This window comes from Nelumbo lutea, chromosome 3 (genome assembly GCF_056320005.1).
Source record: "Nelumbo lutea isolate HS-2025 chromosome 3, American lotus-T2T, whole genome shotgun sequence".
In the NCBI taxonomy this organism is placed as follows: Eukaryota; Viridiplantae; Streptophyta; class Magnoliopsida; order Proteales; family Nelumbonaceae; genus Nelumbo; species Nelumbo lutea.
The window spans coordinates 55,601,304-55,627,752 of NC_142686.1; the positions used below are offsets into that span (position 1 = coordinate 55,601,304).

The 26,449-nt window shown below is 36.8% G+C and overlaps 1 protein-coding gene across 4 annotated transcripts; it reads right to left on the reverse strand.

Annotated features, from left to right (window-relative positions):
- Positions 1-402: 402 nt before the first annotated feature.
- On the reverse strand, positions 403-25,474 carry LOC148865084 (protein PHOSPHATE STARVATION RESPONSE 1-like). Of its 4 annotated transcripts, none has more exons than XM_088977441.1 (8): positions 24,768-25,474; positions 8,218-8,981; positions 7,852-8,062; positions 7,680-7,756; positions 7,111-7,150; positions 5,639-5,696; positions 2,751-2,820; positions 403-1,202 (listed from the first exon to the last, which is right to left on the reverse strand). In XM_088977441.1, exons 2-8 carry the CDS (start codon positions 8,794-8,796, stop codon positions 717-719), a joined length of 1,521 nt encoding a protein of 506 aa, XP_088833567.1. In that variant the 5' UTR covers positions 8,797-8,981; positions 24,768-25,474; the 3' UTR covers positions 403-716. The 4 variants fall into 4 exon arrangements, with proteins under 4 accessions (XP_088833567.1, XP_088833571.1, XP_088833570.1 ...); XM_088977445.1 differs by having other exon boundaries at positions 8,218-9,007; positions 24,768-25,387; XM_088977444.1 differs by having other exon boundaries at positions 8,218-8,997; positions 24,768-25,026.
- Positions 25,475-26,449: the final 975 nt, after the last annotated feature.

Consider the following 26,449-nt stretch of genomic DNA (forward strand, 5'->3'; position numbering starts at 1 on the left):
CACTGAGAATAAATAACTTGACCCTAAATGAGATGCTTGTTGGTAAACTTGAGTAGAGGTCTTAGCATTTGACCAAAACCCTAGGGGAAGTATAAAGTAATTTACCCCCCAAAAGAAGACAAATTGCTTAGAATTTCTAAACTCAAACATAGAACATGGATAGGTTGTTCCAATGATCCCTATAAAACTCTTCATTGAACATACAGATTTGAGATTTGATGAAACATGAACTTCACATATTGAGGTTTATGTGAAATTCACCCCCCCCCCCCTCATGAATTAAGTGTTATTTCAAGTTGGCAGTCAGCATTAGAACCTTTTGCCAAACTCCTAAAATGTCATTTCATTCTCAATGTACTTCAAATCTTGTTAGTTTGGAAACAAAATGGATGCACAGAAACATGAAAAATGGAACAACTTTGTAGTATTGCAGATTGTGTTAGCAAGTTTTTTCTACATATAACCAAGGTTTTGGCTCTTAAGAGTTAATAGAAGTCCCTTACACAGTAGCTCCCTTTGTTTGGCATACCTTTGCGCCGCCAGAAAGGGGGCACAAACAAGTTGACAAGCGTATTACACAAAATTCAGAAAAAAAAAAAAAATACAACTTTTATTGACCATCAAGAGTGTATACCATTGTCCAATCCCAAAAGGAGAGGCAAAGTGGTATGGTGTCCAAAACTCCTTGTAGCAGTCAACAAAGTACTTTTCACTTATTAATCATTACTCAGATCCTCAATACTCATGCCTACTGTATCTTTAGGATCTGGAATATCAGCAGTATTGGTTTGTCTGTCCGATGTTGGTTTAGTAGATGGAATAGTTGTATCATCTGCTCTTGCACGCTTTGTGGATGGAATAGCAGATGGAATAGTTATATCATCAATGCCATCTGGTTCTAGATCCTTGCAACTGTGGGTTTCAGGCGCTTTTTGCTTCACACCCAGTTTCCTGTAGCTTGCTTCTGCTATAGCACTGGTATCAATGCTGTCATTTCCTGTTTCAGCACAAACCTTTAGGGCATCCACTCTGTTTTGAGTAGAGGATTGCTGCTGCATTGTATCCGATAATGCAGTAGAGGGTTCTTGTGGGTTGGAAGACGAGCCCTTGAACTCGTCATTATTCGCTTTGTACTGTTTCTCGAACATCATCTGAAGATACCTCCCTTGTTCTTCTATTCGCAATTGTAGATTTCTCTGAATCTGAGATGGGAACCAAGGAGATAAGAATATACTGAGAACTATTTTTTTGATGAATAATATACCAAGAACTATTGTTGTATGACAATATATCCAATGTCCCCTAACAAAGTTGGATGCAAGTCTTCATGGTGTGTCCAACTATACCAAGGTATGAACAAATCACCTACATACTGGGTGCAACAGAGTAAATAATACAAGGGTAAATAGGGGAACTTAAAGCTGAGATGCATTTTCAATAGTTATTTTGTTTTTTGGGATCACAAAGTTATCAAAGGATTTTACAGTTGTTTTGTTTTTTGGGATAACATAAGCAGAAAAAAGAAACCATAATTGTCAAATCCCAAGGAAAGAATGGGAGAGGGTAGGTCCTTGCAACTGCTAAGCCAGACAATTTGGAGCTAGAAAACTTAAATTACTTTCATGACAGATATTGGTGCTTCAAACTAGCACAGGGACAGATAACAATGGAGTTGCTAGGTCATTGCAAATAGATCAACGCCAAAGCAACAACTATACAATTGGATCTCCCATAGGCTACAGATCACAAGTGAAAAAGTCTGAAGTCAGAAACTGAAAGGGATATAGATGATGCATTTTCCGCAGCTGGAACCCCAAAAGAATTTATAGTTTATAAGATATAATCACCATCATCTAAGCCTTATCCCAACTATATGAGGTTGGCTACATGAATTTATATAGTTCATATGACATGCCCATCGAAACCCATCATGCAAGCATAAACCCTTCAATGTGAACAATGGTGATAATGTAACAAATAACCATTCATTTTTCCTAATCAGCCTCAGCAGTTAATTTGACATTAGAAATTCATGGTAATAACAACTAAGGGGAAAGGATTAGAGAACAGATCCTCAATTGGAAGCCAATCTTTTAATAACCTCAAGAACTCACTTGCACCTTATTGAATTTTAAGTAGTTTATTTTCTTCACAGTCCAAAGGTTTCAATGGATAGAAACAGAACATTAAAGAGAACAGTAGGAAACCTTAATAAGTGGTGTTGTCAGAATTGGACCAAAGACAGAACTGCTTTTGTCAATGGGTCACAGATCAAATAGTATGGCCATCCAGTTCATCCGTTCAACTCACTAGATTAGGAAAAAATAAAAAAGTAAATAACTTTAGATGATACTTTAAAGCTTTTTTTATATCAAAATAAAGCTTAAAATAATAAATACTACATGTTATAAAGATATTTAATCAAATAAAGTTTAAAGTTACTGCTTACCAATAAAAAAAGAGATACTTCACATGTATTTAAGAAAAGTTTAATTAAGTAACATTTCTAAGAACCAAGCAGCCTAGAAACCATTTTGATTGATGATAAGAAGCATACTGTAGAATTCAGGAAATTGAAGTTAAAGTTTCTCTAAGAAAGAAGCAAAAGGGTTTAGGGCTGAATGGTATCTAGACAGAGATCTGAAATGCACGGATGAGATTAACCTTGGCTAATTAAATTGTCCAATCATATCTGGAGGAGGAAACATATCAAACCTTCATTGTAATGTGTCTCAATCATAAGTTTTTACCTCAAGTTGTTCATGCAATTGCTTCTGAACTTCCATTTGTAGGCGCAATGCTTCAGTGATATCAATACCCCTGTCATTTAGAAGAATTTAGCAAGCTAATTGACAATTAACTGAAATTAAAACATATCTTTAACATCATGAAAGAAAGAAAGCATAATGTCAGACTTCAACTGGATGCAAAACCATTTTGGTCACTGGGTCATAGGTTGAATGGTCCAACCACTGGATGCAAAACATATCTTTAACATCATGAAGGAAAGAAAGCATAATGTCAGACTTCAACTGAATGCAAAACCATTTTGGTCACTGGATCATAGGTTGAATGGTCCAACCACTGGGTTGGTAATGCAGCTACCAAGATGTACCTATTGTTTTAAGTTTTAAGGTGTAACAAGCAGGGTTGATGAGTGGGGGGTAGTGTGCTGGCCATGTATTCAGGCCCTGTAGGAGTGGGAGACTCCTTAAGGGCAGAAGTTCTCACTTTACTCCAAGGTCTCAGATTGGAAAAGCAATGGGGACTGCAGCAGTTAGAAGTGGAGGGAGTCTCCAAACTGGTAATAGGCTGGTTGCAATCTAGAAGCTTGGGCACCTGGCTTGTCAGACAACAGCTAAGAGAAATCTCGGGCTTAGCAAGCGAAATTGGGGTGAGGTTTATTTGGGCAAGAAGATCAGTAAATGGTACGGCTCATGCTTTAGCTAAGGAAGAGTCGAAGGCAGGAGTTGTTTTGGCCTATTTTTGAGGCATTTTTATCAAAGGGTACCTCATCTGGCCCTTGGATGGTGGAAGTTGTAATCTTTATCCATTATTGTTAATGAAAGTTACCATTTCCCATAAAAATAAAAAATAAAAAAAAAAGCAGGCTTGATGAGTAGCCCTGCTGCACAGTCCACTGAAGCAGTCCTTAAACTACTTGTTTTAAGGAAGAAGGGACTGAGTTCTAAAGTGTTGAAAGTTGAAACTGCTAGGGTCTGAAGAAACTGACAGAAACCAGGGCTGATATCCTCTGGTTTTGTGCAGGAAAACAAGTAGAAGAGAAGAAAAAAAAAAACATAAATAAACTGTCTTTCTTCCTTCTAGAAAAAAGTTCTTTTGGGGGGGGAGACACTAGGTACGGTCCTAACCTTTTGCATGTTTTCACACAAAGTGGCTACCTAAACCTGCGTTCTCATGCATGCCAACACAAGGTTTTACCATTATACCAAGTAAGCGCCCCCTTACCAATAGAGATCAGAGCTTATCTCCTCCTCCATAAAATGTTCTTTGGTAGCTTTAACACATGATCCCATAATCATCTCTATCTAATCTACCCTACTCTAATTTGATCTTTCATCCACCCCTACTCACATACTACATCACCTGCAACCATTCATGTTTTGATATTGAATTGATGGTTGAGACAAAAACGTAATGAACAAAGGCTATGGGATGACATTGGAGAAAGCACCAGAAGATGCAAATGGCTTCTTCTTGCCAGTGTTCTCCCAAGCACTAGAAGGGGAAGGATGATTAGGATATTATGAGAGCAGCTGTGTTATAGGCAGTATAGATTATGGAAAGAGAAAAGATGATAGAACCCTCATATAATTGGCATCAATTGGAAGAGCTGATTGATCTAATAACAATCAGGGTGATCCACTTTTTATAGACAGAGCAGGAATTCAGGATGTTAACCACGGATGACAGTGAGAAATTGGAATGCTCAAATCATCCTAAACCCATGGGGTGACATCAGTTGAACTTTGGCAGGACGTTAGATTAGATAAACTTTCATGCTTGCTAAATAGGCAATCCTGGCCCTTCTTGGATGGCTGATGCTTTTGGAAACCTTATGCTCTGATCCACTCATAGCCTGTTGGTAATGGGAACTTACAATCAGGACAGAAATTCTTTCCTTACAATAGGGACTAAAGCTTGCACAATCTATTGGCTACCGATCCTTGGAGGTGGAGTAGGGGTGCAATCGAATCACTTTAATCGAACAGTTCCAGCTTGAGTACAATTAGGCTCAATTCAAATTGGACCAATAAAAAGTTCGACTCTGCCTGGCTAATACACACACACATGTATAGAATAGTAAAAAGATATATTATAATATAATATTTATTTATCATCATCATCATCCATGCTTATCCCAACTATATGGGGTTGGCTACATGAATCCCGTTTCACCAATCTGTCCTATTTAAAGCCATATCCACTGTTAAATTATTAGTGCTTAAATCATTTCTTACTACTACCCATGTCCTTTTTTGTCTACCCTGAGCTCTTCTAGCCCCTTCAATGTGTAACAAATCACTTCTTCTAACTAGCGCAGTTGGTGGTCTTTTATACACATGCCCAAACCCTTAGTCTACTCTCTCATTTTTTCACCTATTGGAGCTTACTCCTAGGTTCTTACAAATAACTTCATTCCTAATCCTATCCTTTCTAGTTTTTCCACTCATCCATCATAGCATTCACATTTTTGCCACATTCATTTTATATTTATAAAATATAAAAATATATTAGTTTTTTAGGCTCTCAAACTGAACTCAAACTCATCAAATATTTAATTGAATCAAGCTCAAACCAGAAAATAGAGTTCAAATCTAACTCAAATTTGAACTCGGACATAGTACTATTTTATTCAAACCAAGCCAAGACATGCTGAACTCGGACATAGTACTGTTTTAGTCAAACCAAGCCAAGGCATGCCAAAGTTCGGCTTGGCTCAGCTCAATTACACCCCTAAATGGCAGGTAGGACTGGTAGGTGGTAATAAGATGGATGAATAAAGGAGGTAGTGGAACCTTGGCCCTTAGACACCACATCAAAATGTACATAATGCTACATCAAGACAATTACAAAAAACAACCCACATAAAGAAATAAATATGCAGTTTACTTACGTTTTCAGGTCTAAAGATGATATCTCTTCAATAGCAGTCTTTTTTTTCTCCGTTGATCCTGCATAAAGAAAAGGGAGGGAATTTAAGAATTAATTCCATATATGTCATTCTTTCATTATACCATCTCCAGTAAAGAAATAAACATGAGCAAGCTAAGAATAAAAGGTTGATATGTCAATAGAAACTCCAAATTAATTCAGAAAAGCAAGCAATTCATCAAAGCCAAAAATGAAGTCTGAAACCCAATGATCAAGCTTTGTCCTATGAGAGCACGGTTGAAGATTTGTACTAGTATCTATTCTCTTATAAATAAAATCATTGATCTGAAAGGCTTTTATTAAATTTAATTTCTGTATCATTTAATAGATTCATTATTAGTCTTGTTCAATTTTAAAAAATTTAATTAGGTGTGCTCTCGTCTAGAATTTGATCAATTAATAGAAAAACGTTAGAATATTCTGTGTGTGTGTGTTTTATTTTATTATTCTATTTATATTAGGTAAGGGGTTCTTAAACTTTTTTTCTTTTTTCTAAAATGTAGCATGTAGTATGGCGAAAAGAGACGAAGATATGAATTAAAATTTCTTTTCTTAGCAACGACAAGTAATTCAATTTCTATGATAGACAGTGAGTGCTATAGATATAGATTCAAATGAGGATATAAAAGTACCAATCAATACGAATTTTTCTCAGATATTGTATGTAATAGAAAAAAAAAATCTTTTAGAAAAACAAAGTATCACATTATTTCATTTTTCTTTTTTGTCCCTAGTGTAGTGATACTCTATGCGATGCACATGTATATATATATATATATATATATATATATATATATTTATCTTTGCATGGTTACCAAGAAGAAAAAAAGAGAAAAGGTCTGACAACCAAAGAATGAGAAAGCCTACAAGTTCATTAGCAAGTAGAGTATTTCAGCAATCAACAAAAAAAAAAGGATAATGGTCCTAAGATTCTTTGATGAAGAAAGCAAGTTACTAGCAGTAATACAATTTACAAAATGTAAATTAAAGTCTGGTTCATGAGTAGTCCCATCCTCATATGTTGTTTTGAGCATTGGGACTTTTTTATCAGCAACAATGAAGTATGATTTTATTGATGAAGCATCAATTTAAAGCTCCTTTGTCCTAACAGCTGAACATCTAAGCAACATTTATAATTAATTTTTTTTGATAAATATGAACATTTATAATTAATTAATAACAAGAACAACAGCATTGTGCCAACCATATATGCATACACACACACAAACAAGCAACAATACTTGAAACCCTACTTGAATCTAATTCATGGACAAAGAGACAAAACCCATACATGCATCGATATAGATACATGCAAATATTTAGGTGCATAATCAGAAATGAAGTGTTTAAAGAAAATAGGGCAAAACAGATGAATTTAAACAAAAGATATGGAATTATGAATAAGAAAAGTGACTGCAAGTCAACTGTTATTACCTTCTGATGAGTCTGGTCTATACCTTGCCGTTCTGTATTTCTGTAATTCAGGAAGCACAAAGCTTAAGTTTTGTTTCTTTATCAGCATGCAGAAAGCTCAAGTCAAGAGAAGGAAAAAATAGAGAAAAGAAAGGGGAATAAAAGTGCAATTAAAGCCTCATTCCTTTACAACTTTGTAACTTACCTTACCCAGATAAATGTTCCTGGGTAAATTCAACTACCCATGTTTTTTTTTTCATTCCTAGGATTCCCAGGTAAATAACAGGATGACATTTTTACCCATAAAAAGCTAAAATATTAAAATGGGCAAAGTTGTCCCATTATGTTTTATAAAATTTTCCCCCATGTGGGAAAGTTACCCCCACCTGGGAGATGGGTAAGTTTTACCTGGGGAAGCAGAGCTGATTTTACCATGGGGCCCATTACTAAATGTAAAAAGAACATTGTAAAGTTGGTCAATGGGAAAAAGATGCCCATTGCCCAACTTTCCCCCTCTTATTTACCGGTAAACGAACGGGGCCTAAAAGGAAACAATCTTTTTTGGGGAGATTGGGGCATAATATACAGACCTGCAGGTGGCTTTTTACATGGTATATGGTCAATCCTTCAACTTTCATGAGTTTGAGCACACCCTTTGGAGTAGCTCCTGCATGTCATGCATAAGAAACGAATAAGTGAAGAAACTCCATGGTTCCTCTGGCTAAAATTAGATCAAGAAATATGGCCCAAATAGTTACACACTTTCACTTCCACCAAGTTGATTGACAGCTTCTACAAAGCGCTCATGAAGCTCTGGTGTCCAACGCATACGTGTCTTAGTTGGAGCACCATTGACCGAAGAACAGGGGCTGGCAACAGAGCATAGTTGACCAGAAGGATCAGGAAGCTGCTGGTGAATTTGGGGTTGGTGCACTGTGAAATTTGGAGGTGGTTTGGGAACCTGGTATGCTGCCTAGACAAAACAAAATAGAATAAAGGAAGGCGTAAGCTCCCCAAATAATGTTTCCCCTTTCAGTAAATGGGACTAAAATGTAAAAGAAAAAAAAAAAAGATTTAGCAAATTTACCAAGAAATTTCAATACATTTGAGCCAATAAAAGAAACCAACCTTTTTTTCAGTATCTGCAACATTGGTGTCAAGAAGAAGTTCATTCCAATTAGAAGCCAAAGGATCATCATCTGTGATTAACTGGTCTGCCCACTCCTGCCAATCATTTCGTTTTGTACGATCCTCAGATGGCATGACACCACCATTGCCACTTTCCATTTGACTGCTCTGGGTAAGAACATTTTCAGGAAAATCAAGAAAACCCTGCAGTTGATCTGCAGTCCAGGATATATTGCTGTTTTCTTTGGGGTAATGATTCAATGCCCTAGATTGATATAGACCTGAATGAGAAGAATGCGTCAATGGCAAAGCTACTCCACTACTTAATGACTGAGAAATAAATGGAGCATTTTTAGAATGCCCTTCACGAGCAACTGAAGAGAATTGGAGATCTGTGGAGAATCCTGAAGCTGATGAAAATATGTGACCAACCACTTCACTGTTAGAGACCAATGGAGGCACTTGAGGAACCACAGGATTTGTCATTATTTCCCTTCCCAAGGAAACTTCTTGTGAATCTGGCAATTTGGGATACTTCTCTTCTAGAGGAGTTGGAAGAACTGGTAGAGATGAAGACATGGCTCCTGATGCTACCAACTTACTGAGCTACCGACTTACATCATATATTCATCCACCTATTATTAGTTTGGCATTCCCCATTTACTCTAACAATACTGAATACTCACTGAATGTAAAGTCCCTATGTGCAGCTTTGTCACAAATTATCAAGCCCCATGCTACACTGCTGTCATCAATTCTGGCATCTATAAAAAGAACGCACTGAAAGAGCCTATCAGTAAGAAAGAATACCTACAATGAACACATTTGTCTCAGAAGAAAAATAAAATAATTGAAACATACTTTTAACAACATATGAAACGGTCATACACATGATAATATTAAGAATTCCCACAAAGAATGCTACTTATATGAGGAATGCAAGTCCATTAGTATAATAGTGAGTTAAATATGATTTTGAAGCAAAATAAATAGAGACTTATATGTGAATACTGAAAGTATCTATATCAAATGCTCTAATATAAATATTTCTTACATGAATAATATGTCTATCATCATAAGCTTGTTTTCCACTGCCCAAATAAATGTGGAGGATTATATCAGGTTGGAAGATGGGATAAAACCCTTTCTTCCAAAACTATATGAACATAAATCCTGAACCATTGTGTTCAGAATGGAGAAATAGATAATGCTTGCTCAAGGACAGGAATAAAAGTTAGCTAACAAATGTATATTGTAAAAGGTGGCAGAAAAGGATGATCATCAGCTTTTCCCTCAATAAGCTGGCTAAGCAGGAGGGGTTTTGTTCTCTGTGACTTTGACAACAATTGGAAGATCTGGCATCAGGTCATATGATGTAGTAATCTTAAGTAAACAGCTAGGCAATTTAAAGCAAAGGCCCAGGTGCTTCGAAGAATAAACCCTTTAGCCATCTTGTAGGGTTTGTCCAAGGAAATGAATGGAAGGATCTTTAATAATGCATCAAGACCAGCTCACGGGGTTTGAAAGGATATCAGTTCGTTCATAATGGACTGAGCTACTTCATGAGTTCAAGGAAATGGGCAGGACAAACTTTTATAGGCACTGCGAGGATTTAATAGGAACTAATGTTAATTTGTGTATTTCTCATCCTTTTGGACATCATCTATATTTTAATAAATGAAATTTTTGTATTTCAATAAACTAGAGCCAGATTTTCAGCTCTAATAGATAGCCCAATATGAACTGCTCATTGAAGTGGGTTCCAAGATCTGTTAATAGTTCACAGACAACCTTGCTAAGGAGCGACTAGAGGGAAGTTAATTTGGGGTTCACCAGCTTCAGGGAGGGACTTGTAATATTGTTCAATAGTTTGATTATAATAAAATTTGTATACATAGGCTGAATTAAGTCATCTCTTTGCTATTGTAGTTTATGTCTTTTGTCCCAAAGCTCAGAAATGGAAGGTTTTCAATCTTCTTTTTTTAATGTTGAGGCATTTGATCTTCATTTTCAATAAAATCTTTTCTGTTGACAATAAAAAAGATTCCTGTCAAATTGATTATTGGTGGGGCTACAATGGAAAATCTAATTAACTAAAAGGATAACAAAAATATGCAGAAGGCATGTGGAAAGTGGAAACTGATAAATGTAAACGAATACAAACTAAATATCCTGAGCTTAGTAAGAAATAATCTGCTGTTTCAATGGACAAGGATTTAGCAAAAGTATGGAAGTAGACAAAGGTGTCATTTGGCAAGTCTTTTTAGGAAGATAATTGATAAAAAAAAAAAAAAAAAGTCTTTTCAGGAAGATATTCCAACAGCCCAAATGGCCAAAAGACGTACTGAGCTTTTGGGGTCTTGTCTTCAAAGATCAAGACCGTTTGGTAAGTATCCTGGTCTACCATGGTCTACTGGGCTGTTAAACAAAATATTTTAGGCACGGAAAAATGGGAAGCTTAGTTTGAAGCTTTCTGATTTTTGGCTGTTCCAGGCTTCTGTGAGCTTTCTGGGACACAGGTCTTTCCAGCTTCCTGTCTTTTGTTGCCAAAAGGAAAATGACTGTTTTTTGGTCTAGCAGTCCTTGAAAAGCCCAAAAGATCTTCTGAAAAGACTAGCCAAACAGGCCCACAATTTTAAAAAAAGAAAGGTTAAACACACAACCATAACCCATGTTCTAGAAAAGGGCCTGGTCCAACCCACTATAAAAATCTATATATATAATAAAATTGGACGGTCCATGTCAGCATGTCTGTCCTTTGAGAGAAGCTATTTATCTATTTTCTCCATTTTCTGCATTTTTTCTTATTTTCTTTTGCTTTAAAAATATAAAACAGTAATCATTGCTTATCTTGATTAGATTAATAAAGTTGCACACTATTAGAGTTGTACACAAAATGTCTTATTTTTAGTATACTTTTATAAACTAATATTATATTAATTTAGTAATAATTTAATAAATTATTAAACTAATTTATAGTTCTGAATAGTAAATTGATATTTATTAATAATGTAAGAAGTATATATATATATATATATATATATATATAATATAATGTAAGTACTTTTTTATATATGTAGTAGTATTGGATCGGGCCCGAGCCGGGCTTATATGAGAACGCCCGAATTTGAGCCCACGGGCTTGAAATTTTGTCCAAGCCCAAAAAAATAACAAGTCAGGTCGGGTCGAGCCGTCAGGCTACCTGGCCAATGAATAGGTCAAATTGTATATATAAACAATTGTATACACCAAAAATCATATGAAATAAAAATTTAAACATCTTTTTCAATTTATTTTAAAAATGGACCTCTCATAGATTGGCCTAGCCCAAGGCTCAGCCCACGGCAGGGCACATGCCTATGCGGGCTCAGGCCATGGGCCATGCCGAACCGACCCCCCAAATTAGGGATGACAATGGGGCGGGTTCGGGGAGGGTTTCGTAAATTCTAGACTCTACCCACCTCCCTGAACTTCTCAACGGGGTGGGCTACCCAGCCCATGAATCAGTGTTTTAAAAGGCACACCTGAGGCACAAGGCGCGTTTTCCAAAGTAGGCACCTCACATGGGTCAAGGCAGCCAAACTTTAGGAAGGCGCTCGCCTCTGCGCCTAAGGCGTGCGCCTCAGGCCAGGTGCCAGGCAGTCCAGGCAAGCGCCTATTTTAAGTTGCCCTTTGTTTTTTTTTTTAATTTACTTTTATAGATTGATGTAATCTCAATTATGTGCCGCAGGGGCATTTTTGTCTTTTTAACCTTTTATTTTTTATGTTGCCCTAACTTATAAATACAAAACCTGGGCACCGCCAGTTTAGGTTTTTTGGTCTAAATATTTCGCTTCTTTCTTCTCTCCTCTCTTCTTCTTTCTTCCTTCTTCTCTTCTCTTCCTCTCATCTCTTGATCGAGATCTTTCTTCTTGCCGAAATCATGGTACCAAAGCAGGTTGGTGCTCTGTAAATTTTTTTTTTGGTCGATGACATCCTCTGTGTTCGCTTGACTGAGAATTGAAGAAACGAAGTCAGCTCTGGACCTGAGAACTCATCGGCTGAATCCCCCTCTCCAATTCTGGGCAGAAACTCAACGGAAGTGATTGCAGAAGATTGTTCTGGACCTGAGAACTCATCGGTTGGATCTCCCTCTCCTGTTCTGGGCAGAAATCAACTGAAGTGATTGCAGAAAATTCTTGATGACTGGTTGAGTCCTTCCAAGAGGTTGGCGGCTCCTTTTTTCCTATTCTCTTTTATTATTCTTGGACTGGAAAATCCAGAAACCACATGAACTGAACTTGGACAGGTTTTTTTAAACCTTTTTCTTTGGTTCTTGGTGCTGGTACCAAGAACAGGTTGAGGGTTGCCTTGACCGAATGGTATAAGGGAGGTTTAACCTTTTCTTTGTGGGTCAGATGATCCAGAAACCTGTGAACTTGTGGAATTAGTTGTAGGTCATGAGTGATCTGGTTTGGTTGACTGTTACAGCAACCGTGTACTGATGCTTGTGGCTTATATTAGCCTTGGAGAAGTCTGTTACACCTGTGAACTTGTTCAGATGGCTAGTACAGCAGCAGAGTATTGATGCTTGTGGCTTATATTAGCCTTGGAGAGGCCTGTTAGATCAGTGAGTGTGTTGCAGCAAGGGCTGTGATTGTGTTCTAACTGTCAGAAAACTTAAAGTAAGGGCTGTGTAGCCCATTTGTGTGTATTGACTGAAGTGAAGGGACTGTTGTTGTCTTAGTGAGCGTCAGTCATGAATTCTGAAGATTCAGCAATCTCTGGAGCCTCTTTTAACCAAGGAGGAATGAACAACAGTATTGACTCCATGAGCTTTCCAATGACCATTACTCCCTTAGATGGCAGAAATTATTTGATATGGTCTAAGGAGATGCGACTGTACATCACAGCCCGGGGTAAAGCAGGGTATATCAATGGAAAAGTGAAGGAACCTAGGACTGGTATGGCTGAATATGATAAATGGGACCAGGAAAACTGCATGATTATGTCATGGCTCTTGACTACCATGCTACCATCAGTGAAGCAGAACTTTATGTGGGCTAAAACAGCCAAGGAAATATGGGAACAAGAAAGGTCAACTTACTCCAAACAGAGGCACTATGCTAGAATCTATCAATTGCAAGCCGAGCCTGCAACGTATAAACAAGGGGAAAGAAGCTCATCCACCTACTATTCTGCCCTCGCATCTATCTGGAAAGAGTTAGATTACTATCAGAATATTGACTGGGAGAGTGAAAAGGATGCCAAAGCCTACAAACAGTTAGTGTCACAGCAGCGGGTGTTTGCTTTTTTGTTGGGACTTAATCCCATATATGAACCCATTCAAGTTCAAATTTTGGGCAGCAAGGATCTTCCCTCTGTCCAAGAGGTGTATGCGTTGGTTCAATCCGAGGAAAGTAGGAAATCTTCCATGAATTCTCCCGAGGGGGAGACCATTGCCTTAGCCGCAAGAGGTAATATCAACTCAGCAAGAAAGGGAGATGGTCAGAAAAGGGTTGATGATAAGGATAAACTGTGGTGCTCTCATTGTCAGAAATCCCGACACACACGGGAGACATGTTGGGAATTGCATGGCAAGCCGAAGTAGGCACAAGAACTAAATAAGAAATCAGCACAAGAACAGAACAAGAAACCAAATAAGAAAAGGTTCACCTCGGCTAACTTGGCCTCTCATGAGTTGCAGAGTGGAGGAACTACTATGAAATCTCAAGATTGCCCCCCCAGGTCCGATCTTAAGGAAAACATTATCACTGTCTTTCGTGACCATTTGGAGCAATATGGTAGGGCCCTCACACAAACTGATTCTGGACCCACTCCTTCAACCTCTTTTGCCTCTTCCTCAAGTAACTTAGCTTCTGCATTCCATGTGTCTACCGAAACCTCTGAATCCCCATGGGTTATTGATTCCGGTGCTTCCAATCGCATGACGGGTAAGTCGACCTTTTTCCAATCATACACCCTTCTTTCTGGCAAAGATAAAGTGAGGCTAGCTGATGGATCCTTCTCCTCCATAGTTGGTCGATGATCTATATCTTTGCCATTTGGCTTACCCCTATCAGATGTTTTATATGTTCCAAAACTGCCTATTAATTTACTATCTATTAGCAGCATTACACACTCTTTGAACTGCTCAGTAACCTTTTTTCCTATGTCTTTTAGGATTTGGCCTCCGGGAGGACGATTGGTAAAGGGAACATGGTGAATGGCCTCTATGTGCTGGAGAATAGAGTTGGTCTTGCAGCCTCAAAGTCTTTGAGTCAGTCAAATAAAAGTTACATTACTTTGTGGCACAATTGTTTGGTTCATCTGTCTTTTGAGTCCTTGAAGTATTTGTTTCTAGAATTGTTTAAGTCTATGTCTATTAATGATTTTCAGTGTCAAGTGTGTCAACAAAGCAAGCATTGTAGAACTTCATTTTCTTTATGTAATAAAAAATCAGATGTTTCCATTTCCATTGTGTATTCTGATGTTTGGGGACTTGTAAATATTCCAACAGAGCATGGCTACAAATACTTCATATCTTTCATTGATGACTTCTCTCAATATACGTGGGTGTACCCTATGCACTCTCGAGACAAAGTTCCTAAACTTGTGAAAGCCTTCCAACATATGGTATACACACAATTCCAAACGGAGATTCGAACTTTCCAATCAGACAATGCCAAAGAGTACTTTCATGGTGACCTCATAGAATTTTTTGAAACTTGTGGTTCTATTCATCGTAGTTCTTGTGCTCGAACCCCTCAACAGAATGGGGTTGCAAAGAGAAAGAATTGCCATCTCTTAGAGGTTGTTCGAGGGTTGTTGATACACATGAATGTTCCAAAAAGGTTATGGGTGGATGTTGTTATGACTGCGGCTTCTCTTATCAATTGGATGCCATCTTGTCTCTTGGAGTACAAGTCCCCTCATCAACTCATCTTCCCTACAACTCCATTATTTCCTATCCCTTTGCGTGTCTTTGTGTGTAAGTGTTTTGTCCATGATCTATCACCTACCCATAGTAAGTTAGATCCCAAAGCCATTGTTTGTGTATTCCTTGGCTATCCCCTTTCCCAAAAAGGTTATCGTTGCTTTGACCCTATTTCCAAAAAGTACTTTGTATCTATGGATGTTTCTTTCTTTGAAGATGTGCCTTTCATTCTTGCTTCTCCTCAGGGGGAGAGTCCAAGTGAGGAGAAACAGAGATAGGTTTTGTTGCCTTCTCCTCCTGACCCCCCTCCATTTCGGGTCTTTCGTAAACAGCGGTACAAAAGTCAAGGCCGTGATCAACGAAGTTCAATAGACACAGAGCATCCTGAAGTTGTGCAACCTATGCCATCAAACTCTCAGGGGTTAAATCAATCACCGCATCCAAGTACTATTGTTCCAGTTGACATCCCTGAGCCCATTGATATTGATACTTCTAATTGTGATCTAGATCTTCCTATTGCTAAGAGGAAAGGTGTCAGATCATGCACCACACACCACCCGATGGCCCTTTCCTTATCCTATGAGCATGTTTCACCCTCTTTTCGTGCTTTCTTCTCTGCTATTGACAGTGTTCCCCTTCCTAAGAGTGTTGTAGAAGCTTTACTTACTCCTGAATTGACAGATGCAATGAAGGAGGAGATCAATGCCCTTCACAAAAATGGCACGTGGGAGCTGGTAAATCTTCTTGAAGGAAAGGAACCTGTGGGGTGCAAATGGGTATTCTCTATTAAACATAAGGCAGATGGCACAGTGGAGAGGTACAAGGCCCGACTAGTAGCAAAAGGTTTTTCACAGGTGTATAGAGTTGATTATGCGGAAACCTTTGCACCTATAGAAAAAATGAATTCTATTCAAGTCCTCTTTTCTTTAGCAGCAAATCTAGATTGGGAACTTCATCAGTTGGACATTAAAAATGCTTTTTTGAATGGTGACTTAGAAGAAGTGTATATGATCCAACCTCCAAGTTTTCGTGTTAAAGGAGATGAGTAGAAAGTATGTAGACTGAAGAAATCTTTATATAGTTTGAAACCGTCTCCAAGGGCCTGGTTCAATAGGTTCCACAATGCAGTTCAACATATGGGTTTTAAGCAGTGCCAGTCTGATCACACATTCTTTGTGATGAGAGAGCAAGGAAGAATGGCAGGTTTAATTGTGCATGTTGATGACATTATTATCACCAGTGATTGGAACTCAGAGATACAAAGATTGAAGAGATTCTTGGCCACCCAATTTGAAGTGAAGGATTTGGGGCCTTTACGTTATTTCCTTGGAATTGAAGTGGCCCGCTCTAATCAGGGTATCTTCATCTCCCAAAGGAAATATGTTCTTGATCTCCTGAAAGATACAGGGATGCTTGGAGCAAAACCTGCTGACACTCCTATAGATGTAAACCACAGGCTCGAGGATTGCAGTGATGAGCCCATAGCAGATATGAAGCAGTATCAAAGATTGGTGGGTAGACTTCTCTACCTATCTATGACAAGACCTGACATTGCGTATGCAATGGGAGTCCTTAGTCAGTTTATGCATGCACCCAAGGCCACACACTTGGAGGCAGCACACAGAGTTCTTAGATATTTGAAGAAATTTCCTGGGACAGGACTCCTGTTTGGAAAACATGGGCATATGAGAGTTGAGGTTTACACTGATGCAGATTGGACTGGTTCTGTGGATGACAGAAAATCTACTAGTGGCTACTATGCTTTTGTTGGGGGAAACTTTGTTACTTGGAAGAGTAAGTAACAAAGTGTGGTGGCCAAATCGAGTGCAGAACCTGAATATAGAGCCATGTCTCATGGTGTGGACTTTCTTCTCAGTGATGTGGCAGAACTTCTATGGATAAAGAATCTCTTGGGTGAATTGGACTTTCTTCTCAGTGATCCTATGTCATTATACTGTGACAATAAGGCTGCTATTAACATTTCAACCAACCTTGTTCTCCATGATAGAACTAAACATATAGAGGTTGACAAACACTTTATCAGAGAAAAATTGGAAAAATGAGAAGTTTGCCCTCCCTACATCAGCTCTGAGGAACAACTGGCAGACATCTTTACTAAAGGATTAAATTCCATGCGGCACTGCAATCCTTGTGACAAGTTGGGGATGATTGATGTCTACACCCCAACTTGAGGGGGAGTGATGTAATCCCAGTTATGTGCCGCATGGGCATTTTTGTCTTTTTAACCTTTTAATTTTTATGTAATCGCCCTAACTTATAAATACAAATCCTGGGCATCACCAGTTTATGTTTTTTGGTCTAAATATTTTGCCTCTTTCTTCTCTCCTCTCTTCTTCTTCTTTCTTCTTCCTTCTTCTTCTCTTCTCCTCTCATCTCTTGATCGAGATCTTTCTTCTTGCCGAAATCATAGATGATTATAATCATATATATATTGTTTATTTCCTTTTATGTGCCAAAATATTGGGATATGGTATGGCAAATTTGAAAGAAAATTCACGACCCAATCGAGAGAAAAAAACTTCCCATGCAAGGTTTTCACAAAAATCTTCTTAGACTCCCAGTATCAGTCGAAGTCTCGAATGGCAAAGTTCAGAGCCCTCAGCCCCCACGTTCTTCTTAGATCATCAAGTTCAGGCCTTCAACTCAGTCGAACAACCACCTTCAAAATTTGATTATCAGAGGCCATCTCTCGGTCGGACGACCAACTGTAGCTTCTTCAACTCTTTAGGCCTTCAGCATTAGGTACTTCTTCTTCTTCTTCTTCTTCTTCTGGAACAGGGGCTCTGCCCAATCTTTTTTTTTTATTTGTTTCTTCACTTTTTACACTAAAAACAGGGGTTCCACCGGCCCCCTTCTTCTTTTCTTCTTCTTCTTTTCTTCTTCTTCTTTTCTTCTTCTTCTCGTTCATAGAAAAACAGGGGCTCTGCCCAATCTTTTTTTTCACTGTATTTCTTCTTCTGGAACTGTTTTACACTAAAACAGGGGCACCGCCCCACTGTTACACACTGTTTTTTTTATCAGCAAATATTAATTCGAAAATAGTAAACCAGGGCTCCACCCCATTCTTTTTTTTTATTTTCAGTTTTTTCTTTACTTCTCCTTGTTTTTTGGGATATGGTATGGCAAATTTGAAAGAAAATTCACGACCCAATCGAGAGAAAAAAACTTGCCATGCAAGGTTTTCACAAAAATCTTCTTAGACTCCCAGTATCAGTCGAAGTCTCGAATGGCAAAGTTCAGAGCCCTCAGCCCCCACGTTCTTCTTAGATCAACGAGTTCAGGCCTTTAACTCAGTCGAACAACCACCTTCAAAGTTTGATTATCAGAAGCCATCTCTCAGTCAGACGACCAACTGTAGCGTCTTCAACTCTTTAGGCCTTTAGCATCAGGTACTTTTTCTTCTTCTTCTTCATCTTCTGGAACAGAGGCTCTGCCCAATCTTTTTTTTATTTGTTTCTTCACTTTTTACACTGAAAACAGGGGTTCCACCAGCCCCCTTCTTCTTCTTTTCTTCTTCTTCTTTTCTTCTTCTTCTCCTTCTTCTTCTTCTTTTCTTCTTCTTCTCCTTCTTCTTCTCCTCCTTCTTCTTCTTCATAGAAAAATAGGGGCTCTACCCAATCTTTTTTTTCATTGTGCTTCTTCTTCTGGAACTGTTTTACACAAAAACAGGGGCACCGCCCCACTGTTACACACTGTTTTTTTTATCAGCAAATATTAATTTGAAAATATTAAAACAGGGCTCCACCCCATTCTTTTTTTCTCAGTTTTTTCTTTACTTCTCCTTGTTTTTTGATATTTTCCAGAGATTTCTTAGAATTTCTACATGTTTGTTTCTATTTTTTCTATTTTTTAGTTTTTTTTATTGTGTGCCTTTTTAAAAAGGCGTATGCCTCGCCTTGCGCCTTGCGCCTCAGGCGCATTTGGAACATGTCACTTTTTGTGCGCCTTTCGCTTTTAAAACACTGCCATGAGTAGGTCAAATTGTATATATAAACAGTTGTATACATCAAGAGTCATATGAAATAAAAATGTAAACATCTTTTTCAATTTTTTTAAAAAATGGACCTCTCATAGCTTGGCCTGATCCGTGGCTTGGCCTGGCCCAAGGCTCGGCCCACAGCACGGCATGGGTCCGTGCGGGCTCAGGCTGTGGGCCATGCCAAACCGACCCCCCAAATTAGGGATGACAACGAGGTGGGTTCAGGGAAGGTGTTGTAAATTCTAGACCCTAACCACCTCCCTGAATTTCTCAATCTGTATCTGCCCCAAAACCCGTAACAGGTTGGATTTTAAGAATCCAAACTCTACCCGCACATGAAAATGCAAAACCCTCCCGGACCCTACCCTCCCCATATTCAAGGGTAGGGCAGATTGGGTTTAGAACCCGGCCCACGAATAGGTCAAATTGTATATATAAACAATTGTATTCATAGAAAATCATATTAAATAAAAATTTAAACATCTTTTTCATTTTTTTCAATTATTTATTAGAAATAATGTATTTATTTCAATAATTAACAGTGTTAGTAATTACAGTATTTTTAATAATTAACAGCATTTACTAATTAGAAGTATTAGTATTACAGTACTTATTAAAAATAACGTATTTATTTTAATAATTAACAGTATTTATTAATTACAAGTAATAATAATTAGAGTATTTATTCAATATAATGTATTTATTAATTAACAGTAATTTAATAATTACAATATTTTCCATAATTACAGTATTTTTCTAATTTTTAATAATTAACATTATTTTACAAAGTACAGTATTTCTTAATTAACAATATTAATTACAGTATTTAATTAATTAACAGTATTTTCAATAAATACAGTATTTTGTTAGTTACAGTATTTATTTAAAAATAATGTATTCATTAAATAATAGTATTTTCAAAAAAATAACCAAAAACAATGTAACTATGTTTCTGAAAATATGAAAATATGTAATTAACAGTAATTATTTTTTATAATTAACATTAATTATTTTATAATTAAAAAATCAACATATGGTTATTTTATAATTAACAGTAACTATTTTTAAAATTTACATTTAATTACATTTAAATAATTACAGTATTTTTAATAATTAGGGATGGCAATTCATACTTTGATATAGACAAGTGAATGCAACATTTAAACTAGGGATGGCAATTTCTACCCTACCCGGTGGGTACCCTCCCCAACGGTGGCGACAGGGCAGGTTTTTTTGCTTGAAGAATGGGTTTTGGGGCAGGGATGGGTTTTGAGATTCTACAACCCGTACGGGTATGGGTAGGGTACGTATTAGGCTAAACCTGACCCTCCTCGACCTGCATATTGTTGGAAAGCATATAAACTTTATGTACTAGGTCTTGAATTTAATAATGTTTTAAATTTTACATGAAGGACAACTGATAGTTAGTGTTTTTTACATGACTTAATCAAATAATTGGAAATTTTGTTGTTATTTGTGTTATTTTTCTTATTTATTACTTTTGTATGACAAGAAATAAAAGGAAATTATATGCGGGTTCTAAACCCAGCCCGCCCTACCCTTGAATGTGGGGAGGGTAGGGTCCAAGAGGGTTTTGCATTTTCATGTGCGAGTAGGGTTTAGATTCTTAAAATCCAACCCGCTACGGGTTTTGGGGCAGGTACAGATTGAGGAGTTCAGGGAGGTGGGTAGGGTCTGGAATTTACAAAACCTCCACGAACCCGCCCCATTGCCATCCCTAATTTGGGGGGTCGGTTCAGCACAAGCCGTACCGTGACGTGGGCCGAGCCTTGGGCCCAGCCAGACCACGAACCAAGCCAAGCTATGGGAGGTCCATTTAAAAAAAATGAAAAAAGATGTTTGAATTTTTATTTCATATGATTTTTGAAGTATACAATTGTTTATATATACAATTTGACCTATTCATGGACCAGGTAGCCCACCCCATTTTTTATTTATACTTTGTGCGGGTCACATGCAGGTCATGTCGGGCCGGCCCAGTACAACCCGATTTACACCTCTACTGGGGACGGGGCGGGGAAATTCGAGGATTCCCCATCCTTGATGAGGAGTGGGATGCCTTGCCCCTGAACTCATTCAACATTGAGGAGTGGTTGCCTTGCCCTAAACCCACTTGACACTGGGGACAGGGCGGGGATGGGGTAGAATGTCTTGACCATGGGGCAGGGACAGGGATGGGGTGCCCCGCCCTGAACCCACCCCGTTGTCATTCCTATATAATTTTTAATTATTAGTGAAATTAATAAAAATGATAGCTTTTGTCGTTATTTTTATTTATTTAAAGTTAATCAAATTTTCATTGAAAAATAATAAAAATAATAAAAATTATTAAAATTACTACAAATTATTAATAAAACTAAATTTATTAAAAAATATTTGTTCATATTAAATTAACAATAATTGTTTTCTGTAAATCAACATTAAATGAAAAATAAAATTATTAAAATTTTAGATATTAACAATAACGTTGAATACTTATAGTTAGTTAACAACAAATTTTGATTATTAATTTAAGATTAATTAATAGTAAATAAATGTATTAAATCTTTCAGATTTGCACGGATCCCCACTAGTTGGAAAAGAAAAAAAAAAGAAAAGAGAAGGGTACATAAATGATATTGATCAAAAAAAGGGCACATAAATGATCCGTGGAAATGAGATGCAGCCAAATCCAAGATGGTTGGAACTTGGAAATTGCCAATCATTCATGAAGTACAGCATACATTTGAAAGTCCCTGAACTACTGCTACAATGATTTAAATACCACTGTTAAAATCACAGATCTATTAATAATTTAATATTTTTATTGATCTCAAATGTTTAGTTTGCAATCCATATATTGAATATTTATTTTACCTAAGAAGCTTAATCCAACTGAATAAATTAATCAACAACAAGATAGAATATTTTTGGATTGCAAGAAAACAAGGATATATTCTGTGAACAATGACCCATTTATTTTATGGTTAAAGGTAATCAAGCTGGTTTTTATCTTAAAGATCTCCTAGGAAGGCTCTACAAAATATAAGGTCCATCTGGTCAAAATCTCTTATAAGTTATCTGAAATAAATTAGGTATCATCATAATTATAGTAGTAAACAGGATATTGAGTGCTTCTTATATGTACTCGATTTGATAGAAGAGAATCAATGAATCATAGATGGACAGTTAAGATATTAATAATGATAATAATAGTATGGCATATGCAACTTAAAAGTCATAATTCTACACCAGTTTTGCTAATACATTTGCGGAGGATATATCATGGGACAAGGATGATGTGTCGATATCATCAAAGCTTGATGTTTACTACCATGGAATAAATAATTGAAAAAAGTCAGTTAATGTCAGTCAGTACACAGATATCAACATAATAGAGAAATAAGTAACTTAGATGCATAATTCATAAAATAATAAATGTTGGTCTGGAATGTCCAAAATAGTGCACGAAGTACTTATTTTCGCAGAATGTCATCATCTCATGTTCAATATCAACATTTGACCAAAAACAAAAAAGAAAAAGAAAAATAGTTCAATTTTTGGGGCAGAGAAACTTCTTTTTGCACTCTTTTCTCCCCAACTCAATTTTTAGGGTGGAAAAGAAAGAGTAGGACTCTTGGAAAAGGAGCAGTAATTTGAGATTTTAGAATCAAGCAGTGAATCTAGGTCAAAATTCATTCCAAGGTTTTCAAAACTGAACGTTTTTTTCTAAACAAATTTTTATTTTTCTTCATAGAGTTTTAGCTTGGTGCAATGGTAAAAACCCAGTCTAACAAGAATGAGAGCACAGATTTAAGTCTGAGAGTGGCTACTTGGTGCCAAAAAATATATATATTAGAGGCTTAGGTCCACATCCAGTCCACTCATTCCAAGACCCTGGATAGCCACGACCAAGACTAAGCGATGGCCCTTTTAAGTTTTATCTGGTCATACATCAGATACAGATCCAAATTCCACTTTTATATTTCTTCCCGTTTTTTTGTTAGTACACCTAACTAAACTATGTATTAGCTAGTTGCAACTTGAAACTGATATACAAGGTCATCAGAAACAATGTATTGGATCTTTACTTATAATATAGTAGTTAAGATGACAACAATTTGAAGCATGTGGGATAGCTGAGCATATCTGCCTATTTAACCCCTTTTCAACATGTTCTCAAATAGTTCATAGTGATTTACATCTTATTTACCTAAATATCAACTAATTTTACAAATTCTAAAAGTTACATTACATCCATAATAATTTACAACATGTATCTCTGATAAACCTAGAATATGTTGATATCCTTTGTGGTGATATGGACATCAAAACTGATATCACAATCCCATAATATTATTGCAAACATTAAAGGAAGTATCATGGAAGGAGACAGAGTCTCGGCTCTAACTGCAACTTGGAGTTTTTCCCCCCTTTTCTTCACTTGGTAGGAAGAGATTTTTTATTTTCTGAAAACAAACATGGATTAAGCAGTAAGCTTAAAACCAACCTGTCTACATTCTCCTTGATGGTATTGTTTCCTTGAGCAATTTAAACCTTATGAAAGTAATAACACATACAAAGAGCACATGCACCAAAGGACTTGCTCTAAGGCAGTTGGCCCAAGCCCAACACTTGGAAGTTCAGGTTAGTCTCAGTTCTCTGTTCTTCAAGAGAAGCCAACAGCAGCCAGTTTTGAGCACTATTATGTATGCAAATTCAAACACCAATTCTAGAACATCTACAATCAATAGGGTGCCAATCCACATGACAATAAGACTTCTCCATCTCATTTTGCATAAACCCTAGAACTGACTTGCAACTCGTAAACTATAAATTAGTTTGCAACGGGAGACATACGTAGGATTTTTCACCTTAAAACAAAGAAATAGCACAACTGCAAATTTGGGATTAACATCCCCTTCCTTTAAACATCTAATTCCACCAAATTTTCCTCTACTTTGCAATTCGTAATAAGATATTCTTGAGAATAATTATCTTCCTTTTTCTTCCACCAAGCAAGTGTACCCAAATTTAAGAATTCAAAATCACCTTATAAAGATCACATCTTGATAAAAAAAAATAACAAGCACACCCAGAACATCAGAATAGAACTTAAGAGGACAAGAACCACAGAAATAAGTATGCAATCGCTATGCATATTTATAGGAGAGATATATAATCCCAGAAAAGGGGTCAATATTTATCAATCCTGAACAAGACACATCTAATAATTTCTCAGTGTTTATACCAAACAAACTTTTAAAAAGATGAAAAATTAAGTAATCAACGCTAACCCCTCCCCACTTCATCCATCATCGAAAAAAGAAAAGAGAATTTGTCCAAAAAATTAAAAAAAAAAAAAAAAGGAGAAAAAGAACAGAGGAAGCACAAGAGCATACTGCCAGATTCTCCATCAAAAAAGAAAGAGAACCCAATTCGAACTGGAACTAGTAGTAAGGGTTGGAAATCACGAAGAACGTAACCGCAAAATCGGCATATCGAATTCTCAAGTAGAAAACGAATCATATCAGACAAGAAGAAGCACCAATATCCAATCTTTCTACCTACAAAAACCCCCAAAAAAAAAACTAATAATCGAACTTTTTTGGTAGAAATAATCAAAATGGGTACCTGGAACTCTCTTCTGAAACAGGAAAAAATGCAGAATTGGAGCTTAAGAGGATCGATGTTGAATCAGAATGGGAAGTATTGTGGGAAACTTGAGAAGCATAAGCTACAAGGAAACAAGAACATTCCGATTGCTCCTCCGGGCGGTCTGATATCCATATCAGCATCAAAATCCAGAAGGACCAGAACTATTAAAGCACGCTGCAATTGCCTAGTATCCCATTATCGTTTCAAAGCTCTTTCCATAGTGAGGTCAAATTCCCTCGTTTGCCCTCTTCTTCTCCCGAAATTTCAAAATTCCTCGTATTCTAACTTCTACGGCTCTATTCCACCGTGTATTTTGTATTTATCGCGATTTTTCAACTATTTTTTTTTATTAATTTAGGTTGTGTTTTGGTACCATTACAGTTTGTTCCTGCAACGTTTTGGGGTTGATCAACAAAATTGATAAAAAATATGAATTGTCATGTTAACAAGGGAGCCACTCCAACCAAAAAAAAGTACAAGGGACTGATCGTTGCAGTTTAGAGTTGAAACATCAAATTTGATGTTTTAAGTAACAGCAACAATTGAATACCAGAAAACAAATAACAACAACGTATTGATCAACCCTCTCATTGTTTGACATGATAATTCATAATTTACCTCCTATATATTGACCATTCTCAAACATTTCATGAATAAACCGCAATGATACTAAACATAACCTTAGTTAGACAACCTCTTTCACGTATCTAGTAAAACTTTGGTAGTACGGGTGATTTTAGGCTCAATTTTCCAAAAAAAAATGCCCACGCTTGTTTGGTAAGGCAATTTTCCCTTAGGCTGTGTTTGATAACAATGCAAATAAATTTGCGTTGATGCAAAATCATGGTAGTACAAATGATTTGAGTATAAATTCTGACTTATTTTTGTTTTAAATTTTAGCTTATTTTGTTTGATTGCAATATAAATGAAGTAAATTAAGACATGAAGTAGAATAAAGTAAAATCGGAAACAAAATTAAACATGAATTTGCATTTTTTACATTTGCATCCCATGCATTTGTACTGCAACCAAACATAGCCTTACTGTTTTTCATGCTCAAGTAAGCAATACAGTGTTAGGCATGAATCTCTTTTACCCTAATACCATTATGTGTTTGATCCCGATCAAATAGTCCTTGTGCAATTTTGATGAACTCAAAACCAAATAAGAAGAATGACAAAAGAGACGGAACTGGTGACGATGGTGGGGCTCAGATGTGAATATTCATAACAAAGTATGTGTTTGGTTACATTTGTGTTTATTGGAGGGGCGTTTATCAAATAATCGTTTATTTGATAAACACTCATTTTAAATGTTTTTCCTTTGGTTGTTTGGTTAGGCCTATTTTGGGTGTTTCAAGAAACACCCCTTTTACAACTCGACAAAATAAAACATCTTTTCATATTTGTTGTTTGGTGGCGTATTTCAAGAAACAACTATATGGGTGTTTCAGTGTGACATTTTCACTTAGATGTATGGGAGCCATTAGTCAATCCAATGGTCCAAATTACCTATGCTTGCATTTAATGAATTAGCTCTAAGAAAATCAATTGAATTTCATTATTTCTATCCTCTCTGCTAAAGCTATATGCATGATCTTTCTTGTTCATAACCTAAGAGAGTAGGGTGATTGGAACTTGGAAGACATTGACCTAACA